Source organism: Paroedura picta, chromosome 16 (genome assembly GCF_049243985.1).
Source record: "Paroedura picta isolate Pp20150507F chromosome 16, Ppicta_v3.0, whole genome shotgun sequence".
NCBI lineage: Eukaryota > Metazoa > Chordata > Lepidosauria > Squamata > Gekkonidae > Paroedura > Paroedura picta.
In genome coordinates this window covers 3,019,249-3,038,635 of record NC_135384.1, presented here as the reverse complement: position 1 = coordinate 3,038,635, position 19,387 = coordinate 3,019,249, and the positions used below count along the sequence as shown (strand labels likewise).

At 42.2% G+C, this 19,387-nt stretch overlaps 3 protein-coding genes across 3 annotated transcripts; 1 reads left to right on the top strand and 2 right to left on the bottom strand.

Annotated features, from left to right (window-relative positions):
* Positions 1-10,411: 10,411 nt before the first annotated feature.
* Positions 10,412-18,376, bottom strand: LOC143826388 (vomeronasal type-2 receptor 26-like). The gene is made up of 4 exons (XM_077315173.1): positions 17,177-18,376; positions 16,259-16,486; positions 16,003-16,129; positions 10,412-10,567 (listed from the first exon to the last, which is right to left on the bottom strand). The coding sequence occupies exons 1-4, from the start codon at positions 17,948-17,950 to the stop codon at positions 10,443-10,445; spliced, it is 1,254 nt and encodes a 417-aa protein (XP_077171288.1). The 5' UTR covers positions 17,951-18,376; the 3' UTR covers positions 10,412-10,442.
* On the top strand, positions 11,512-12,399 carry LOC143826494 (vomeronasal type-2 receptor 26-like). The gene has a single exon (XM_077315331.1). It carries the CDS (start codon positions 11,512-11,514, stop codon positions 12,397-12,399), a length of 888 nt encoding a protein of 295 aa, XP_077171446.1.
* Positions 14,528-15,511, bottom strand: LOC143825816 (vomeronasal type-2 receptor 26-like). The gene has a single exon (XM_077314147.1). It carries the CDS (start codon positions 15,509-15,511, stop codon positions 14,612-14,614), a length of 900 nt encoding a protein of 299 aa, XP_077170262.1. The 3' UTR covers positions 14,528-14,611.
* Positions 18,377-19,387: the final 1,011 nt, after the last annotated feature.

Sequence of the window (19,387 nt, the reverse complement as noted above, 5' to 3'; positions counted from 1 at the left end):
AGAAATTTACTTTCCCATATGGGATGAAAAATGGTATAGTATGGCACAATCTAGTCAGAGCTCAGAAGCTAAGCAGAGCTGGAAGACTTTGCATAAGAAAGTAATGGCAAGCCACATATGCTGAAGCCAGGATTTCTCAACCAGGGTTTCATGAAACCCTGGGGTTTCTTGATAGCCCTGGAAGGATTTCCCAGATGGGTGGGATTTAATTAATTTTTTATACATTTTTAAAATGTGTTAAACATTTAATGGGATGATATGACCATATGTGGCCAGTGATAGGCCTGGGGGACCTCAGGTGTGCATGTATGCAGCTCTGCTTCCCAATCATATTCTTCGAGATACCACCACTTCTAGGGTTTCTCGAAGCCTGAAGAATGTCTTAAGGGTTTCTCAATGGTTAATCGCTTGCCTTGAATGCCCTATAGGGTTGAAATAAGTTGCCTGCTCCATGTCACTTTACACACATGTAACAACTTGAGTAGACCATAGCTAGACCATTGCCTAGTTGTCTGATTTGGTACATACATGGCCTGTTTCATTGTCCCTGTTTAGGGAGTTAATGTTACTGAGAAAAGTTTCATCTTTCACTGTTGTTAGTCAGGAGTAAGTGAGACTCATTGATGAAAATATGATATGGTTTCTGAAAAACGGAAATGGACCATAAATTTATTCAATACTATTTCAAGTGCTCTGTATTTTTGACCTTCCTCTATGCACAAAGATTGCAAACAACTTGGAACCGCTCCCGGAATCATTAGAACATACTCAATAAAATTACTCATGTCTCAACATGCACACCCACACACATCCTACCTGTGGAGTCTTGTAAAGACCTAAGATGTCCGCCATGTGGAAAGAGGACTCAGGATCAAGTCCTCCAATGACAGCTATGAGGTTTTTCTGGGTGCCACATTGGTAGCTGGGGGCCAGCCTCCGTGATTTGAAGAGAAGACCCAGAGTGCTACAATAAGTCAACCTCACATCATAGTAACTGTCAAAAATATGAGATCCAAGAGTGACATTGGGCAAGATCTTGGGATTCTCATTAATTTCACTGATTGCAAAAGCCAAGGCTAGAATATGCTGGTAGAACTTGGTCACCATTCTGTAAAGAAAGGGAAATGCTCTTTAACTGGCAAATTCTAAAATGCACCAAATCATTTGTTCTGGTCACCTCTGACACTCATTTAGTTGCCAAAGAAGGTACATATATGCTTAAATTTGTTTAAAAATATTTCAGAGTTAAATAACATCTTCATTTTGGGCTCCCTTGAGATTGAGGATGCCTCAAAGCCCCATTATCTGGTTATGTATAGAGCACTAACTACAAAATATGTTTCCACTTGTCCTTATTTAACAGAGACATGACTTGCACCTGGTTATGTTATGCTCATTAAGGTTTTGTTACTTCAAGGTTAAGCTTCCTCCCCTAAGTCTCTGGAAGAAAAAAATGACTGATTATACCTTGCAACCACCCTTGCCTTAATGGCTCAGGATAGTCTGATCTCAACAGATCTCAGAAGCTAAGCAGGGTCAACTCTGGTTAGGACTCGGAAGGGAGACCACCAGGAAAATCCAGAGTCACTATGCAGAGGCTAGATATGGCCAACAGCCTTTGGCTCTTGCCTTGAAACCCTCTGTGTCACTATAAGTTGGCTGGGCCAACTTCTTGTTTCTGGGATACATACATACAGTCTTCAAGCAGTGGCTGGACAAATCTAATCCTGGATGCTTTAGGCTGATCTTGCACTGAGCAGGGGGTTGGGTTAGATAGACTGTATATGCCCCTTTCCAACCCTAGGATTCTAGAATTCTATGCACATCCATCATCCCCAAGGAATCTAGCATTCTGCAGACATCATGTCTAAAGGCATGTTTTGACCTGGCTACTATCATTTTCTCGGGTTGTGGGACAGTGTTCTGGTAGCTTCTGCTCCAAATGTTTTGCCTATATCCATGGCTGGCATCTTCAGAGGTCTGTCACAGCACGACGTCTACCCCTCTGTAAACACTTGAAGCACATGGCAGGATAAGCATAGTTTCTTCCCTTGTCTGGGCTTTCCAGGATCTTTTTTATTATTATTTAAAAGACGAGAGAAGAAAACTCACAGAGAATGCCAATAGAGTGGAACATACTAAACTTCCAACAGAGACTGGGGAGGAGGTGAGGTGCCGGGAAACTGTTGGACGATGCACAATCTGTATTGGGCATGACTGAGCAGACTATGAGGAATATCCTACAGGAGACATGGGAGATCAGGAACTTCCTGAGGTTCTTCTTATAGATTCCTTCTATGCCGTGACTGGCTCATGTGGAGACTTCCTGCTCCTTTGAGCCACTTCCTCCCTGACTGGGTGGACAGGTTGAAGAGAGGGCCAACTTGTTTCCTGCAGCTTTAGAGACAAGGACTAGGAGCAAGGGGCTCATATGACGGGAAAGGAGGTTCCACTTAAATATCAGGAAGCCTTTCTTGACGTAGAGGGCTGTTCGTAGATGGAATATAGGGAAGTGGAGTCTCCTTTGTTGGAAGTCTGTAGGGGGAAATTGAATGAGCACCTGTCGGGAGGGTGCATGTTTTAAGTCCATTAGAAGGTAGGGGGCTGGAGTGGATGGCCCTTGGTGGTCTCTTCCAGAACAAAAGAATGATGCAAAAGAGAGCACAAAGTCAGGACTCTCCCGCTCCTCTTCTATACATAGTCATTTCTATTCATAAATAAAACAATTTCATTCTTTAAAGCAACCTGGTGCTCAGCCCTCTTTGCATAGTGACACTCCACCAACAGAAAACAGCCCTTACAGAGACACCAACCCTAGTCAAAACCATGATTGCCATCTGGCCAGTTTCACAGGAAGGGGGAAGGGAGGGAATGCCTTACTGTGGAACTTGATACATGTTATTCGAAGGATGTGACTGGAAGTGAAACTGATAAAAAGTGCAAAAGATCTGAGAAGCCATCCCACCGATGAGCAGGTCCCCCGGCTGGTACCGTTCGTGCGGAATACGGAAGGGGTCCTCTGCAGGGCACTTGAAAACATTGCACACCACAGGAAACAGGACGGAGAAGAACAGCACACGTCTGACCATCCTGGGGGGACAGACTTCTTTCTGAGCACAGTTTCTCCTGTGCCTGACTACAGCAGAAGGAGCAGAGTGGGATAACGGCTGTCCAATGCTCAATGAAAGGACAGTGGATCTGGGTCAAAGACACGTTCCTTATAGACACCAAGACATGCTCTGAATGCTAGCAGAGATCACACACATAATGAATGGGGAGATTGTCACAGCCCAAAGAAACAAGCAAAAACAAAGGTGAACAACATGACAGAATCCTGCCTGGGTTTTTTTTTCTTTCTTTCTTTCCCCCCAGTTGGAAGGGTTTTATAATTTCATTCAGAGATCTTTGCTGGTTATTGTCTCACACCTGCTAAATGTCATGGGATTTGGCCAGGAAAGAAATCACAGTGATCGGGATGATAATACCTTAGGGAGATGATTATCTCTGCAGGGTTTGAGTTCTGACTGGCACCACAGCTAGCAAACATGTGCATCCCCCCCCCACCGAATACACACACAGGAGTCCTGTGGAAGTGTGTACTATATACAATCGATGAAAATGGTTTTGAGTGAACTGTCTTTGCAAAACTTTTGCCTGATGTTGTATCTGAAGAAGTGTGTGTGCACACAAAAACTCATCCCTCCAATAAAACTTTGTCAGTCTTAAAGGCGCCACTGGACCCAAACATATGTTTGGCACCCTGACTGTCAGCATCCAACCTAGCCACTGTGATCCATACATTAGCCACCTCCAGATCTGACTACTGTAACTCACTGTGCGCCGGGCTGCCCTTGAAACTGCTCTGGACCCAATGGAGAGCACATATTCAACCTATGCTCTCCCAGCTGCACCGGCTCCAGATTGAAGACTGAAACAGAGTCCAAGTTTTCATGCTAGCCTTTAAAGATCAAAACCATCTGGGACTACTATATCTGCAAAACCGTCTCTTCTACTATGCCCCCTTCTTTGGAGGGGCATAGTAGAAGAGACGGTTTTGCAGATATAGTGCTCTTTGGGCACTAAGGTCTAGCGTTAAGAATGTGCTCAGAGTTCTTGGCACCAAAGAAATAAAATTGGCCTCAACCAGGGCCAGGACTAAAAGGCCTGGGCCCTGGACTGGTGGAAGACTTTTATCTAGTGAGATCAGGGCCCTCCAGGGTCTTAATGAGTTTCCTTACAGCCTGTAAGTCTTAGCTGTTCTCCCAGGCATATGGTTGAGGCCCAGAAATAATTCCCTGTTAGGAAGTGGAATCTGCGATCTGTCGGGCTTAAATTTTAAATGTAATTCTAAATGTTATAATTAGACTATACCTTTTCTATATTATCTGAATTTTAACATTGTATGGAATCTTATCTGCTCTGAGCTGATAGGAAAGGACAGAACACTCGGGAAATTAAAATAAATTAAATTATGCTCTCAAATTATTTCTCAGTATTAGCTGTTCCCTCTTGTTCAGCTCAGGCCTCAGCAGAATAATGTAACATTTGGGACAAAAGATAAAAGCCAATAACCCAGCACTGGAGGCTAAGATAGAGAAGATCTCCACATCTCCCATAGACTTCCCTTTGCTGCTCAGGTAAGCTGGAACAAATGATAACCAAACACTGCAAAATACCAGCATGCTGAAGGTTATAAACTTGGAATCACTAAAAGTGTCTGGCAACTTCCTACCCAACAAGCCACAGCCAAACTGATGAAGGACAGAAGCCCCATGTAGGCCAAGACAAAAGAAAACATGATTACTGATCCTTCATTACATTCTGCTATGATCTCTTTAGCCAGTACTTGAATATCAAAATCTGGGAAGGGTGGAAAGATTCCTAGCCACACTGCACAAAGACCTACTCGGAGAAGAGAACAGAAAAGGACAGAGGAAGCTGTCAGTCTTTTCCCCACCCATTTCCTTATATTGGACCCAAGTTTGGTGGCCATGAAAGTGAGAACCACAGTGAGAGTTTTGGCCAACACACAAGAAATAGCTACTGAAAAGATGATGCTGAAAACAGATTGCCAGAAGAAACAAGTCACTTTGGTTGGTTGTCCAAGGAACAGCAAAGGACAGAGGAAGCTGAGCAGAAGTGAAACAAGAAGAATGTAGGTAATATCCTGGTTGTTGGCTTTGACTATAGGGGTACCATTGTGCCTAATAAAAATCCCTAGAACCAACAACGTCAGCAGGGAGAAAGAAAGAGCAATGGCCATTAAACTGATCCCTAAAGGTTCTTCATAAGACAAAAAGCGTATAGTTTTCGGCATACACTGATCACGACCCATGCTTGGATATTGAGCTTATTGGCATTGGATACAGTCATCCATATCTGAAAAAGAGAAGTGGGTCACATCTCAGTGCCAATTTACAGGTGACTTATATCTGATTCTAAATTTCTACATTTGAAGCTGGAGTAAGCATAGAGAAGTTCTTCATGGTGGGTTCAATAGGAGGATCTACAGTTCCGATCGACTTCTATATTCATAAGCACAGTAGTAGCAAGCACCTGTCTAGTCATCTGGTAGGGTCATTCATTTTTGATGGCAAAAAAAACCATTGAGAACAATACCCACAGTGGGCCTAGAAAGATCAACTGATGCAACAAATTCTTGGCATACTGATGACCCAAAATGCCATTTCAGATCAGAATTCATATTTGAATAGTAAACTGAGTTTGATGAAGAAACAATCCGACTCAGTTCTTAGTTACAAAACAATTCCCAAGATGGATCGGCTATATCTCCAGTTAGCCACACTTCCATTTTTCCCCCCTAGTAAGTGCCAATCTGCTTGTAAGCAACCACCGTCTTGAAAATTAATTTAACATTTCTACAACATTCTGGAGGATGGTATAGAAAAAGGAACAGATTATAGTGTTTTAGCATAGACTCAGGGCAGTGTACACGAATGGCAGTAACAGTCATGTAAATAATTAACACTCTTTTGCTGTATTTTGTACTAATAAAGGCAAAGGAAACAATGTTTCCTAGCATCCATGTTCGTGCTCCATGGTGTTGCCATGGAAATCCGAAACCTGCTTGCCGGACCATTGTGATGCAGACAAGACTCGCACATCTGAGCAAAATAACCCAACCCACACCTCTGTACATAACAGGAGTAATTATCCCCTTCTGGAATTCGCCTAATCATTGTAATTTATTCACCTGACAGGAAAAAGCCAGGAAAAAAAATAATAACAAGCCTGTCTGAAACTGTTATTTTTTTAAAGTCTGGTACTGAGAGTTGAGAGGAAGAAGAAGGCCAGGGATCTGTCACTGTGACCTCACACATCTGGCGATGCCAGCAGTTGAAATCCTGAACTGGTATTCAAAGTGTGCCTTCTTACTCCATGGTTACACCGAGAAAAGTGTGTTGGCCGGATGAGCTACCATCCAGTTGGCCTGTCTAGCGTAGGAGACAGATGGACACGGGCAAGTTGGCATCTAGAAACCAGCATCACTACCAGGATGCTGAAGCTGGTGCTGATGGTGATGGTTTTACCTCCCATGGCCTGCACAGCAGATACTACGAAGTGTTCCTTGAAAGATCTCTTTCCTGTATCAGATGAGCGCTACCAGCCAGGGGACCTTCTCATCGGCGGGATGACTTCTCAGATGGTTTATCATATCTATGAGCAAACTTTCCAAGAACATCCTTCTCAGGGGCTTTCTCATTTTTCAAAGTAAGGAATGATTTGCTCCTGAATGCCTATAAGTACTGCCAGACCACCAGTAACAAATGCCCAAAGAAAGTACATGAAGGCATATCTGCTGGCCTTGGCATTTCCTTTTTCCAGTTGCTTCCTCATGCGTTTCTGTTCAGCTTACAGAGTCTAGCTTTCTTTCTTCTTTCTAAGCCTTGCATGATACACAACACGAAAAGCTGTGGGTTGGATCCTATGCAAGGTTCTCCAGGAAGTTATCTACTTTGCACAAGCAGAAGTACTGAAATCATTATGGGCTGTCAGCTTCCACTAAGTGAAAGGACTTGTGTCTTTTCTGTTTTAATAATACTGACGTGCATGCCGTACAGTGTGTAACTGGGGAACAAGAGTTAAAAACTCTTGGTGTCACTTGTGCAAACAAAACTGTGCTAAGCTCATTTTCCTTTGTGATCACCCATCACCGGATCCAACCAATTGCCCTGAGCACATTGCCCCGAGCTACTTGGAAGAATGGCAGCTGATCATGTATTAAATGGACAGACAGGTCTGGTTAACTATGGTGAAACCATACAAAACATGCACAGTTTGTAACTAGGGAAGCGTTCACAACGCAAGCCAAATTCCAAAGTATCTTTGCATAGTAAACTATCATGAAGCAACCCCCTGTTTACAGCTGCAGCAGTCTTACAATATCCGTACACCTAGAGTTTGGAAGTGCATGTTCACATAAAGTATGGAATTTTGCTTTTGAATATGTTGTTGACATGTTAGGTTAGCTTACCTCCCCTGAAAATGTTTCTACCTGTGGTGAGGCATGTGTTCTCTGGTGAAAACATATCAGCAAGTATCACTATTCATTTCAGTGATTCTCATACAGCATTCAGTTTCAGGACTCTGACATACAGAACTTCTCTAATGATCTAACTGCAAAAGCACTCCGTGGTTGCCAACTTGGAAGGGAAATGACAGCATTGTGGTTTAATGGATGTGTTCACAGTGTAACTTTTATTACGGATAAAGATTCTCCTACCCTAATTGCCTTAAACAGAAATGTTTGCATGCCTTGTTTGGTCCTTCCTCCTTCTCTTTTCTACAGTCACAGCCCAACTAGGGTTGGCAAACACATGTTTAAAATGTCCTGTCCCTCTAACAGAGGCTTAATAGGAGTTGATTTGCCTGATAATATGATGTACTTGCCCGTCATGGAAAACTTTGCCATTTCCATAAACTAAGCCTTTATGAAAAGGATAAGACATTATTCTCCAGGTCTGTTGGCAACCATAGACCTAGTTGTTTGTTTGTAAGCTGTGACTTCTTTTGGGTAGTAAAAAGTTCCAGTTATTCAAGTATTACTAGGAATTTTTATTGTTAGACTGCTGCTTGTTGTTATATTAAAATATTATCGTATCTTATAGTCATCTCTTGTACCATCTCTTGTAATGCCACTTACTGAGGGGCTGAAAGTATTTTTTTTAACATACACGCTATCCACCTTGGGTCCTAATGAGAAGGCAGACTATAAATGTTGGTAATTTTATCATTAATAACTTACCCGGAAACATTTTTTAAAAACCCTTCACCTAAGCCCAGAACAGGAACAGGACCTGGATAGCCCAGGCAAGCCCCATCCCACCAGACCCCAGAAGCTAAGCAAGATTGGCCCTGGCTAACACTTGGAAGGGCAGCCTCCAAAGAATATCAGGATCATGATTGGGGGGGGGCAGGTAATGGCAGAACCACTTCCAAACACCTCTTGCCTGGCAGCCAGATCTCCTGGCTATCATAATAATGAGAGCATACCCTTTTCTTAAGACGATAAAAAGGGGTGCCAAAGGTGAGCTAGGTTCTACTAAAATTGACATGATGCATAGTGACAATGTCCTATAAAAAGAATTTCACTGTTTTTAAAGTACGCTGACAAAGTTCTACCAACATGTCCTGGCCTTGGCGTTTGCCGTAAACGAGATCAATGAGAATCCCAAGATTTTGCCCAATGTCACTCTTGGGCTGCACATCTACGACAGCTACCATGATGTCCGAATGACCTGTCATACCACTCTGGAACTGCTGTTTAAATTGCACAGATATTTTCCAAACTATCGATGCAATGCCCATAAAAATCTCATGGCCGTCATCGGAGGACTTAGCTTTGATATCTCCTTTCACATGGGCCAGATCTTAGGGCTCTACAAGATTCCACAGGTAGGATCCATGCATATGTGTGTGTCTGTCTGTTTATGTATATGGTCTTAGAGCATCAAAGTCAAAGAAATGTAACAATAAATATATGCATGGACAATCAGCAATTATAAAATAACAAATGATAAATTAAGGCATCAAAAATTATTCAAATGATAGGTCACCAATTGCTGATTTCCTCAATGCACTGCTGTCGCTTTTTGAGTTATTTTGTGATGCAGAAGGAGGGATAACTATTGGGGGGGGAGGAACAAGTCTTGTCTGAAGGATGCTTGAACACATGCTAAACAATGCACTTGCAATCCACTTTCAAAGCACTTTGCAAGTACAGGATAGCATTGTGGTTATTTTGGAAGATATCTTCTCCGCAACCCTTTGCCAGAATTGATTTCTAAAAGTTCAGCAAGACGTTTCATCCAATTTGACATACAAAGTGGACAAGAGAAAGAAAGCACGTTGCCTAATCGAGACAAATACAGATTACCTTTCAAAGCATAAAACCGACTCAAGCATACGCAAAGAGGCAGTTCTCCCAACACTTCTCTAAGCTGCCTGTGCATTTTCGTCCTAGATTGCTTTTGGATCATTTGCCTCACAGGAGAGGGGTTCAACAGAATCAATTCCCTTTTACTGTACGGTCCCCAATGAAGCCCATCAGTCTAGGGGAATCACCCAATTATTGAAGTATTTCAGATGGACATGGGTAGTTCTCTATGCTCCGGACAACGACAGTGGAGAACGTTTCTTGCAGGGTCTGGAGCCATTGCTTTCCCAAAGCGGCATCTGTTTGGAATTCACAGGAAGAATCCCAGATCAAGCCCACTGGAATGATTTGGATGATATTAACAATTTCATCTCAAATATATTTCTACCTTTTGCAGACGGCAAAGCCAATGTGTATATCATCTATGGAGAATCCAGGGTCGTTTTAGGCCTGATCACTTTTATGTTTGTAGCCTGTCCTAGATATGAGGAACTGACTTGGCTTCGAAAGGTTTGGGTTACGACAGCCCAGATTGATTTTGCAGCCACAGGCCTTCATAAAAGCTGGGGTTTCAAATTATTCCACGGTGCCATTTCCTTCGCAATTCACTCACAAGGGATTTTAGGCTTCCCAAAATTTCTTCAAGGTCTAAAACCTTATGGAACTCAGGGGGACGATTTCCTCAAAGCCTTCTGGGAGCAATCCTTTGATTGTTTATATTCAGATTCCCAGGGTGGGAAGAACGATGATGAAATATGTACTGGGAATGAAAAGCTGGACAGCCTTCCTAGGTCTCTTATGGAAATGACCATGAGTGGCCACAGCTACAGCATCTATAATGCAGTCTATGCCATTGCACATGCTATTCATGCCATGGACTCTCGCCAATCAAAGCACAGAAAAAATGTGGATGATAAAAAAACCAAACTTCAAGATTTCCAGCCCTGGCAGGTAATATTTCCACAATGCGATGGTATCATAAGCACAAAGAAGTTATACATTTTTTACCTTGCAGTAACAGGCCAAATTAGATTGTCCACGTCATTCATTGATGATCCGCTGAAGATCTTAGCACAAAGACTCTGGTTATCATCTCTTGGTTTTGTTTTTTCTTTTGTTCTTTTGAACAGCTCCATAATTTTCTTCGAGGCATTTCATTTAATAACTCAGCTGGGGAAACAATATCGCTTGATCACGAGAGAGAAATGGGAGCAGGCTTTGATGTTACAAACCTGATAACATTCCCAAACAAGTCTTTCATTAGAGTGAAAATTGGAAAGGTGAATCCAAATGTTATTGGACAGAAAGGGTTCAGCATCCAAGAGGATATGATTGTGTGGCAAAGAACTTTTAACAAGGTATGCACTCTGAAGCAGGCAAGATTCCAGCAAAATCTTGTACTGTTTCACAAATGTTCTATGGACTTCCATATCAGTTGTCTATTTTTCACACTTGTACCTCAGCTGATGAAACACAAAATATTGAATTCCGCCCTTCCTAAAAATCTTTCATTTTCATTGATAGGGGTTGCCTGTTTCAATGTGTAATAATTACTGCCAACCTGGATATCAGAAGAAAAAGAAGGAAGGAGAGAATTTTTGCTGCTACGATTGTGTTCCTTGCCCAGAAGGGAAGATGTCTATCCACTTGGGTATGTAATGTTCCCTTCCCTTCTGTTGTGGGGAGAGGAAGGGAAGGTAATTGTAAGCCATTTTGAGACTCCTTTGAAGAGTGGAAAGCAGGGCATAAAAACCAACTCTTGTTCTTCTTGCCATCCCTAACTGAGTTCTACCCTTCTGAACACATCCATATCAGTGGATTTAGAAAATGGTTTATGGTGGACCTGGTAATGGACTATATTTCCCAGCACTCAGGGCACCTTTGATGACCATTTTTCAAATAAACATTTTATGCACACTACGGGAATGAATAATTATAATACAATGTAAAACTCTCAGATGCCTTTTCAAATATTCACTGTCAAGCACATAAACAGTAGTTCAATGTGATCCTTTCCTACAAAGATCTCTCTTCAATAATGAGCATTTTAATCTAAGAATCTCACTTGAACTGGCATTATGTTCTTCTTTTTCATTTCAGATTCAGATGACTGCATGAATTGCGCAAAAGGTCAATATCCGAGCAAGGGCCAAGACCAATGTATTCTAAAGGTGATAAGCTATTTGTCCTATGAAGAGCCTTTAGGAGTTAGTTTGAGTTCCATAGCAGTTTCTTCTTCCCTGGTTACCATCTTGGTTCTGGGGATTTTTATTAAACACAGAGATACCCCCATAGTGAAAGCGAACAACTGGGACATCACTTATGCCCTTCTTGTTTCCCTTCTGCTCTGCTTCATCTGTTCTTTGTTGTTTCTTGGATACCCTATGAAGATGACCTGTGTTCTTCGACAATCAGCTTTCGGAATCATCTTTGTAGTGGCTGTTTCCTGTGTGTTGGCCAAAACTGTCACTGTGGTTGTAGCTTTCATGGGCACCAAACCAGGATCCAGGATGAGAAAGTGGGTGGGCAAAAAGCTGACCAATTCCATTGTCCTTTTCTGTTCCCTTTTGCAAGGAATCATTTGTATGGTGTGGCTAGGAACATCTCCACCTTTTCCACAGTTGGACATGCAGTCCTTGAAAGAAGAGATAGTGGCAGAATGCAATGAAGGATCAGTCACCATGTTTTATATTGCTTTGGGCTATATGGGATTATTATCTATCATAAGTTTAACTGTAGCTTTCCTAGCAAGGAAGTTACCCGACAGTTTTAATGAAGCCAAGTTCATCACCTTCAGCATGCTGATCTTCTGCAGCGTTTGGCTGTCTTTCGTTCCAACCTACCTGAGCACCAAAGGAAAGTACATGGTAGCTGTGGAGATCTTCTCCATCTTGGCTTCAAGTGCAGCATTACTGGGTTGTATTTTTTTCCCCAAATGTTACATTATTGTGCTGAGACCAGAGTTGAACATAAAGGAGCATCTAATAAAGAGAAAGCACTGAAGAACTAAAAATAAGAAATGGAAGATAAAATCTGTGATTATGAGGTGATTGTTCCAACACACACACACACACACACACACAAAGCAATGGATATTCCAAAATGTAGCATGTAACATTTAGCAATTTTAGGCAGGTCTGCTCAGAAGTAATATTAGTAAATAACCAACAATTGTTAGTAAATGATTCCTAGGATAGGATTTCTGTCATTGCAGACTAATTCATACTTTGTCCTTTTCTCCCTTAATCCATAAAAAAATATCTTGCCCCACCTACCACACAGGGTGGCTATTATGGTGAGACAAAGGAAATGCAGTTGTAAGCCGCTATGAGACTCCTTCAGGCAATGAAAAGTAGGGTATAAAAATCTACTCTTTTTCTTCTAATGTAATGGTTGTTGTGTATTTTAAATTTCCTGTAAGGAAAAGGATGGGATGTGATTGTAAAAATAAATAAATAATTTATACTTTCAGAGTTTTGGCCTGTCTAGTCTTGCTCACAACATGGGGGAAGAAAAACTGTCCTGGCTCTTTATCTGAAATGCAATATGATGACTTCTCACTTTTCTTTGGATTGAACTGGGGTCACCTAGAGCAGGGGTAGTCAACCTGTGGTCCTCCAGATGTCCATGGACTACAATTCCCATGAGCCCCTGCCAGCGTTTGCTGGCAGGGGCTCATGGGAAATGTAGTCCATAAACCTCTGGAGGACCACAGGTTGACTACCCCTGACCTAGAGCACCAGAAACACTTGAACCTCCCCTGGTTCAAATTCTGGCTGTTTCATTATAATAAGGTGTAGAGGGGGTCAGTGTACATAGTTTTGAGTTTGCTGAATTGCAGCTGATGACCAAAGGCAAATTTGGCAAAGATAATGATATCTTCCTGGAATGGTAGAAATCACTGTAATTTTTTAACATGGGGCCAAAGCTACATGGCTTTTCCAAAGAGGACAGAAATCAATGAATAAACATGTTGCATTGCTTATAAGAACACCTACTGCTCTTTTGAAAAATGAAAAAAGCTGAAAGACTCAGGCAGGGATGTGTTGATTTGATCTCTCTTACACACATCACTTGAAAAAAACAACTTTGCAACTCAAGTTTTTGCAATCTGCCCTAGCATTCAGTATTTCAGTTGGCACATATATTGTTGGCATAGTTATGTACTGGCATTATGAGTTGCCATCCCAAACAGCTCATTTCAATGGGCTTCAGATGGGCACAGATAACCTTCGCCATCAGTCAATGTTGCTGGCAATCAAGTTGATGTTTCTGTAACCTCCCATGGCATCCAAATGAGACATGTTCCTCTTGAAAAGTTTCTTACCTGGAGTGCATGGGAGTTATCATTCAGGGACTTGGGGTTGGTTTTTATACCCTGCTTTTCACTACCTGAAGGAGTCTAAAAATGGCTTACAGTCACCTTCCTTTCCTCTCCCCAAACAGACACCCTGTGAGGTGGGTGAGGCTGAGAGAGCTCTGACAGGACTGATCAGTCAGAACAGCACTATCAGGACTGTGACAAGCCCAAGGTCGCCCAGCCGGCTGCACGTGTAGGAGCATGGAATCAAACCCATAATCTGGCATTCTTAACCACTACACCACACTCTAACCCTCATGCTCTAAACCCTTGCTAGTTCACCTCATGTCCTGCTCACTGTTTTCAAGCAAGAAACCAATTGGTTTGAACAGTTCAAATCAATGGCAAGCAAATATAAATGCATGTGATTTAAACATACATTGCTTTCTTCTAGAATTAAATGGCTTTCTTTTTAAACACCTAATCTAAAATTAATAATTCATTAAAAGACTTGTAGAGTTTGTTACCACAACCCAAAATGATATTCTTTTACTAATTGTTTCCCAGAATAATGTAGGAGAATTCCAATAGCATCTTGGTAAAAGCCCCATAGGATCCTTCTGGTCTTGCATTTCTTTTCCATTCAGCATTTATCAGAAAATGTCACTTCAGAGGTCATAAAGTAAAACTATTTCTCAAAATTGTTTATTTTCTATAAACAACACATTTAAAACACAAAAGAATTACCAGTCATTTTGCAATTACAGATTTAGTTCTACATTCTATTATCATATTTTTGGTCACATACTAGTTTTCTTTGTCTGGAAAAGATGAACTGACATATAGTGAAGTATTCCTATAGGTAATCTATGGTCTCAGTCCTATACAGAGAAGAACTACAATAATTGCATTCTTTAATTCCTTCTTTTTATGAGTATTTCCCTGTTGTTCAGTTCAGGCCTCAGCACAATAATATAACATTTAGGTGAAAAGATGCAAGCCAATAACCCAAAACCAGAAGCTAAGATGGAGAAGATCTCCACGGCCACCATGTACTTCCCTTTGGTGCTCAGATAGGTTGGAATAAAAGACACCCACACACTACAAAAGAGCAGCATGCTGAAGGTGATGAACTTGGCCTCATTGAAACTGTCAGGCAACTTCCTGGCTAGAAAAGCAACAGTCAAGCTGATGAGGGATAGAAGTCCCATGTAGCCCAGGACAATATAAAACATGAGGACAGAGCCTACGTTACATCCTGCTACAATCTCTTTGTTAAATGACTGTGTGTCCAAATCTGGAAATGGGGGAGAGGTTCCTAGCCATGCAGTACAAATGCTTCCCTGGATAAGAGTACCGGAAAGCATTATTGTGTTGGCCACTCGTTTTCCAATCCACTTCCTCATCCTCGATCCAGGTTGGGTGACCACGAAAGCTACAACGACAGTGATGGTTTTGGCCAAGACGCAAGAAACAGCCAGTGAAAAGACAATCCCAAAAGCAGTTTGTTGGAGCAAGCAGGTGACTTTCCTAGGTCGTCCAATAAACAGCAAAGAACAGAGGAAGCAGAAGAAAAGGGAGAAGAGGAGAATGTAGGTGAGATCCCGATTGTTGGCTTTGACCATGGGAGTGTCTTTGTGCTTAATAAAAATTCCCTGAACCAAAGCTGTGATCACGGCACAGGAAACTGCCACTGAGGCTAAACTGATCCCCAATGGTTCTCCAAAAGACAGAAAGCTTATCCTCTTGGGAATACATTGATCTTGGTTTTCATTTGGATATTGATCAATTGAGCACATGATGCAGTTGGCCATGTCTGTGAAGAAAGGAAGAGGAGCACTCTATAAATTCATTATTTTTGCCGAACCCCTTTTGTACCCTTAGCATTAATAGAAGAGATACATGTACTTTAAGAAATGAATCCCTTTTGCTTGGCTAATGATAGAAAACCAGGATTGGTGACTGGCATTATTGTATTGTTGCCTAGCAACATCCACCGAAGGCATTCGTTTCTTAAAGGGCCATTTGCAGGGCTGTTTCAGTCCTAGAGGAATGACTTATTGTAGGGTCCCTCTCTCCCTGGAAAGGAGGGCATGTGGAATGCATCCTTCATAGTCACTAGGCAGATATTGGCTGATGTTTTGGGTACTTTAGTTAGGGAGGCAGAACAGCTCTGTCTTATGTGCCCTGTGGAACAGTGGTTTGTCTGCACAGGATAATCTTGTTGCAAATGACGGCAAGAGTGAAAGATCTGACAATGGGTGGATGAAGCCCTGGAGGCATGTGGGATAATGGGATCACCTACCCTTCCGGTTGGAAATCTTCTCTTTTGGACACGGCACACAATCATAGCAGCAAAATTTCTCCCCTTCTTTCTTCATCTTGTGATAACCAGGTGGGCAGTAGTCATTGCAAACAGAAAGGGGCAACACCTGTCAAAAAATTTAAAGGAGTTCGGAGAAGAAACCATATTATTTTATGAACCCCCTCCCCCAGGATGGACTGTGGTTCACTCAGGGGGAGAAGCAGAATGACTCTTGAGAATACATGAGAGTCCACACCTGGTTAAAAGTTCTGTGCCATAAAATCCTGTCCTCATGAATGATGAATTCTTGTCCGTCAATTGCGTTGGGATCCATATGTCCGACTTTTACCCTAGTGAAGGACGTGTTTGGAAAGGTGACCATATTATTGATATCAAATCCAGTTCTCATTTCCATGCGTTCGTTAAAGGATACCGTCTCTCCAGCCGAGTTATTAAAAGAAATGCCTTGAAGAAATAGATGGAGCTAGTGGAAAAAAGGGAGGGAAACCAAAGGACTAGCAACAAAATTGAGATTGGGTAGGATATTTCATAGAATCATACAGGCTTCTCATCCAACCCCCTGCTCAATGCAGGATCAACCTAAAACATCCATGAGAAGTATCTGTCCAGCTGCGACTTAAATACTGCCCTGTGACAGTGTTTTGTGTGTTCTATGTTATTATTTAGTGGATGCCAGAAAATGAACTCATTTTGTTTTGGTAGAAACCTAGCAAATGCTGATCATTTAAGGACCAATGGCTTTCTCCACGCTGGGGTTTCTTGATGGCCCTGGAAGGGTTTCCCAAATGGTGGGAATTTATATATATATATATTTGCTAAGCATTTATTGAGTAATACAGCCATATGAGGTCATGTCATACCCCCAAATGGCCAATGATGGGTCTGGAGGGGGCAGAAAGGGGAGCGGCTCCGGGTGGGTGTGTATACAGCTTTGCTTCCCCTTTTCGACCATGTTATACACCATCGGGCCCCTTCTGGGGTTTCTCAAATTCTGAGGAATGTTTCATAGGTTTCATAATGGTAAAAAAGCTGGAAAAGGCTGCCTTAGAGGAAATATGAACCCATTTTATTAATAGCCCATCATGCCGCTACGACTGGTTTGGGGAGGACCCCTCAATGGATACTAACCTATCCATGTTAATAAAGCTGTTACCTGCCACGGCTGCAGTTCTCGAAGCTCAGTTCCTGGGCCATACACCCTTTCTCTCCGATTGAATCTAGACGAATGCACAGCGTGCAATGCATGTGCCACAGCATAGACAGCATTATAAATACTGTAGCTTTGGCCAGTCATGTTCAGTTCAAAAAAAGTCCTAGGAAGGCTCTCCAAGTTCTCCTCCCCAGTACATATTCCATCAGCTCGGAGGGGCATGCCGCAGTCCGGATAAACACAGTTGAATGCTTGCTCCCAGAAGTCTTTGAGAAAACCGTCTTCTTGTTTCCAGCAAGGCTTCACCTTCCGAAGGAAGTTCTGCAACCCAAGTATCTCATTAGAGTGTACCGTGAAAGAAATGGCACCTTGGAACAAGTGGAAGTCCGCTCCCAGTTGAGTGCCTGCTAATACAAAATCAATCTGGGCAGTCAAAATCCACACCTTTCCAAAGGATGCATTTCCATTCAACTGAATGCCTCCTGCAAGTAGATAAGTAAGCAACAGTGTGATGGTCATATGTTCTCCACAAAGGATAAAGGTACTGGCTGTGCTCCCTGTAAAAGATTGGTATATTTTATCAATTAGCTTATTCATTTCATTTAGATTATTCCAGATGAGTTGGTTTAAGATCCTTTCAGTGAAGGCTAAACAGAGTCCGTTCTGAGAAAGCAATGGCTCCAGGGCCTTCACAAAGTGTTCTCCACTGTCCTCGGCTGTAGCAAAGAGCCCAACCCATGTCCACCCAAAATGGAGAAGCAGTCGGATAATCCCCATATGCTGTTGGGTTGTGCTTGGGACCGTGCGGAAAAATGAAGGGAGAATTCTACTATCACTGTCCTCAGAGGGAAACGAGCCGTATGTGAGCTACAAAGAAATACACAGATATTTTAGGGATGATTTAGGGGGAACATCTAAGCTGACATGCCGGGTCGCAGTGCATATTTGTAGATTTAATAGTTGTTATCCTGGAGTGAACCCCCTCCCCCAGTTGCATCATTTTTGGGAAGAATGCATAGAGAAATGATTTTACAACTTTGGCTCTTGGGATACTGTCATTTGATTATCAGTTAAGAGCATCTTCAGTTGGGAAATGGACATCGAAAGAACAATCAGACCTCACAAAAATATATTAATTTTGCTACGGAGGTTCCACAGGAGATAAATGCATGGAGAGAGATTTATTTTTTTGGAAACATCTCATGTCACCCCACCTCCCTAAAACCATAGAAAGCACTGTTATAGCTCTGAAAAGAGAGAGTTTCTCCCTCATATCAACTATTCTACATGTAAAAACAGTAGGGGGAGCAAAATGAAATGAATATTCCATCTCATGGGAAGGTGTGGATCAAGGCTTTGGATGTTTGAAATAAGTTGCTGCCGTTGAGAAAAATCTTGATTTGGGACCCTTCTCAGTTTTCTTCGGTGCAAGGGAAATTATTTTTGATTGATTTGATTGATTATTTTTTATTGTCTCCCAGCACAGCCCATCAAAGAAGAACAGCATTCTCTCAGAACAAGAGGACCATGCACAGATCCTACCTGTGGGATCTTGTAGACACCTAAGATGTCCGCCACATGGAAGGAGACCTCGGAGTCAAGTCCTGCAATGACAGCAATTACATTTTTCTGGGGACTGCATTTGTAATTTGGAACAAACCTAAGTGATTTGAAGAGCAAGTCCAGGTTGGTACGGTAAGTCATCCTCGCATTGTTGTAGCTGTCGTAGATGTGGAAGCCAAGGGTGGCATTGGGCAGAATCTTGGGGTTCCCATTGATCTCCTTGACTGCAAACACCAAGGCCAGAGCATGCTGGTAAAACTTGGTCAGCATTCTGTAAAGAGAGTTAAATGCAGTTTTTATAAAAAGAATTCTATAACACAAGAGCCCTAAGGAGGAGAGGAGGACCTCCATGTTTGTTCTTTGGCCATTAAGGAATGATTCCTCTATGTGAATCTGACCAAGAGCTCAAGATAAGGAAAGGGAAAATATCCTTACTCCGGAAACGTAAATGTAGCCTTGGAAGGATGGGCGTCAAAGTTTAGGATCTGAAAAGCATGAAGGATCTGAGAAGTAATCCCACCAAGAAGGAGATCCCCTGGCTGGTACCATTCATGTGGAACAGAGATGGGAGGATGTCCAGGGAATCTGATGGTCTTCCCATTGCCTGTGATAGGAGGCAACAGAAGCAGCAACGTCACTAGCCCCACCATC

Excerpts from the sequence above, each read along its gene's own strand:
- LOC143825816 (XM_077314147.1), bottom strand. The coding sequence starts at position 15,511 with ATGGCCAACTGCATCATGTGCTCAATTGATCAATATCCAAATGAAAAC.
- LOC143826494 (XM_077315331.1), top strand. The coding sequence starts at position 11,512 with ATGAATTGCGCAAAAGGTCAATATCCGAGCAAGGGCCAAGACCAATGT.
- LOC143826388 (XM_077315173.1), bottom strand. The coding sequence starts at position 17,950 with ATGGGGATTATCCGACTGCTTCTCCATTTTGGGTGGACATGGGTTGGG. Across the intron at positions 16,487-17,176 it reads GAGAACTGCAGCCGTGGCAG|CTCCATCTATTTCTTCAAGG; the intron begins GTAACAGCTTTA and ends TTTTTCCACTAG. Across the intron at positions 16,130-16,258 it reads GGCACAGAACTTTTAACCAG|GTGTTGCCCCTTTCTGTTTG; the intron begins GTGTGGACTCTC and ends ATTTTTTGACAG.